The sequence below is a fragment of the Penaeus chinensis genome, chromosome 34 (assembly GCF_019202785.1).
Source record: "Penaeus chinensis breed Huanghai No. 1 chromosome 34, ASM1920278v2, whole genome shotgun sequence".
Lineage (NCBI taxonomy): Eukaryota > Metazoa > Arthropoda > Malacostraca > Decapoda > Penaeidae > Penaeus > Penaeus chinensis.
The window spans coordinates 1,358,428-1,361,541 of NC_061852.1; the positions used below are offsets into that span (position 1 = coordinate 1,358,428).

Genomic DNA, 3,114 nt, shown 5'->3' on the forward strand with positions numbered 1-3,114 from the left:
ATCATCATCATCATTATCATCTCCATCATCAATCATCAATATCAATCATCATCAATATCAATCATCATCAATATCAATCATCATCCATATCAATCATTATCAATAATCATCATCAATACCAATCATCATTATCATCACCATCATCCTCACCATCACAATTATTATTATTACAATTATCACCATTATCATTACCATTACATAATAATGAATTACACTTACAACATCAAACTTATCCCATGCTGCATAGTCATAACCCTTAATTCTTTCTTTTTCTTTATCTTCCTCCTCCTTTTTCTTCCTTTTACTCTCACCACTTGACAATGTCTTTCTGGGGGCATCTGACACAGAAGTCTGTAGCTTGTTCTTGCTTCGTACTGGAGGTACCACCTGTAGGAGACAAGCAAGTTTTATAAGTGTCTAACCCCTGAAGATATCATCTGTTATATTTTAATATAATAAAAACTGGAACAGATTCAAAAGCAATATATGTATATAGTGTAAAATATGTATAATATTTTTTACTTTACCATTATCGTTCTTATTCTTATTCTTTCTTTCCTTTTATTTTTTCCTTTTGTCTTAAGAAATGCATTCTACAGTAAATAATACTGAACCACAACAGTATACAAAATTTTGAAGAAAAAAAAAAAAAAAAAAAACATCTACCTATAAATATAGCCATACACCACAGACTTGTGGTCTCCTCTGGCACTTGAATAATAAGTACATTGTGGGAATACACAAGTGAAATATTATTAATCAATTTTTTTTTCAAGCACTGACTAGTCTTGCTAATTTATCAACAACAATGCAAGATGAAGCCCACAGGAATAAGGTAATGTAGACAAGAAATGGTATCAAAATATTACATAATGTATCTTTCAATAAACAAGGCTAATTCTTGGCTGTCAAAAAACAGAGAAAATCTATGAATGCATAACAATATTTTTGTATCTTTATACATGCCCATGTTAAAGATGTTCACTAAATGAAAAATGGATAATCACTGTACAGAAAACAAATAACATTTCCACTTTTATTGTTCACTCCAAGAAAAAGTAATAATAAACAACTAGTGCAAATAACTCTTCTACTGATGTAATTTAATCAGGTCCCAGCACTAGATTACATGATGTGTATGATGTCAGTCAACTAAGACATAAATGTTGGCTCTAATAAAAGACACAAGCCTATAACAACCTTTCCTAATGGATGTGCATGCTATTACCTAGGAAACTAAGCTTAAATCAAACCTTAATTTTAAACTAAGGTTTTATTTCAGCTTGCTGTTCCCAAAGGTAGAAATATTTAATAATGTAACTAATGGTGTTACCATTATTCAAGACAGTATTTTCCTTCTTGTTAATGTCATTTCCACTTACTTTGCATTAAAGTATTACAGCTCTTCTGCACTTGACTTCAGAATACAGGTCATTTATCACCATACCTTTTAGTGAAATTTAACTAGAATACAGGAGCGGTATATGGATAGCCTCTATGCTTAACCGAATATATGTGATGATGGTTACTTGGCCTTTTCTGGAGCCTCGACAGACGAGGATGCCTCGGCGATCAGCTGACATTATTGAAAGGACTAGATTGTAGGCTTTGCATCAGACATCACACCAAGCTTCAGTGAGACTTGGGTGAAACAGAGCAAATATAATTGCGTTGAAGTAGATAATTACGTTGACATAGATCCATTTACAAAGATAACGGATACAAATTCTGGGATAACTAACTATGCTATAACTACACAAAGCAAACAAATAATAGAACTCACGTCTGTCTTCCCTTCCTTAGCTTGTCCTGCCAATTGGGTGTCGACTATCTTAATATCTTTTTCCCAGTTATTCAGGTCGTTCAGGAAATCCTTCAGTTCCTCAGAGTTATTCTTGATGTTATTTTGCAGCACCAAAGACGAATTCTTCGACATGTCTTTAGGCTTTTCTGCCCCACAAACTAATAATCTTTCCGAGTTGCCGAAGCGCGGGTGTCCTCCAGATTTCCTCGCGGGTCTGTTGTTTACATGTGGGTTGACGTTCTTGTAGCCGCCCGGATTGACGGATTTGCCTCTCCATTAAAGATCCCGTATCATATTCTGTTATAAGCAAAGTGTAATCACGACTTCTATGGATGTTCGGGTGTCTGAATTGAACTAAAGAAAGTGTGAGTATAATTGGAAGGTTGCCTTGAAGTTCCTTTTCGATCACGGTCAAATTTGTTTACCGTTGCCTAGCAACCTGTTATAATCAGCATGCGCATGCGCATGCTGACTATATATATATATATATATATATATATATATATATATATATATATATATATATATATATATGTATGTATGTATATATATGTATATATACATATATATACATATACATTCATATATATATATACCTACATATATATGTGTGTATATATGTATATGTCTCTCTCTCTCTCTCTCTCTCTCTCTCTCTCTCTCTCTCTCTCTATATATATATATATATATATATATATATATATATATATATATATATGTTATATGTATAGTATATGTATTGTATGTATATCATATGTATATAAACGTATATATACATGTATATATGTATATGTATATGTATATATTTATGTATATTATGTGTATATCTAGTTTTGCATTGTGGGTCTTTCTACCCTACGTAAATATGTATATGTATATGCGTATGTGTGTATGCATAGTAGATGGAAGCTCAAGATCGTGTTCTTGTTTGCTGCTTGTTGCTGGTCTTTGTCTTTGCTCCTGTTTAACTTGTACACGCATGTGTGTACCTGCTAGGCTCTTTTGTCTTTTTCTTGTCTTTTTAAAATTTTTGTTGTTTACTCGTTTATTTAAATGTTGCCTCTTTTACTCGTTGAGTTATTACAATTACAGTTTTAGTTTGTATTCTTTTAGCTTGTTACTGAATACGCCGCAGTATGTAGGGGCATACCCTTCAGAATATGTCGTTTTCCTTCGGATTGTCACCTTCGAGAGATAGCATCACTATCGAATCTACATACCCGCTCTCCTCTTTTCGAGTGGGTAGTGGCTTTTGTTCACCACCACCACTCTCGATGGTGCTGTAGCTGGAGCAGGTCGCAGGTTTTATT

General features: G+C 33.3%; 1 protein-coding gene across 1 annotated transcript in view; it reads right to left on the bottom strand.

The window, feature by feature from the left end:
• LOC125043778 (RNA polymerase II-associated protein 3-like) overlaps nucleotides 1–2,035 on the bottom strand; it is a 10,147-nt gene extending 8,112 nt beyond the window's left edge. The window contains exons 1-2 of the mRNA XM_047640056.1: nucleotides 1,784–2,035; nucleotides 220–387 (exon numbers count right to left, since the gene is read on the bottom strand). Coding sequence (XP_047496012.1) covers nucleotides 220–387; nucleotides 1,784–1,936 — 321 coding nt within the window. The 5' untranslated portion in view covers nucleotides 1,937–2,035. The remainder of the gene's footprint in view (nucleotides 1–219; nucleotides 388–1,783) is intronic.
• Between the last annotated feature and the right edge of the window lie 1,079 nt (nucleotides 2,036–3,114).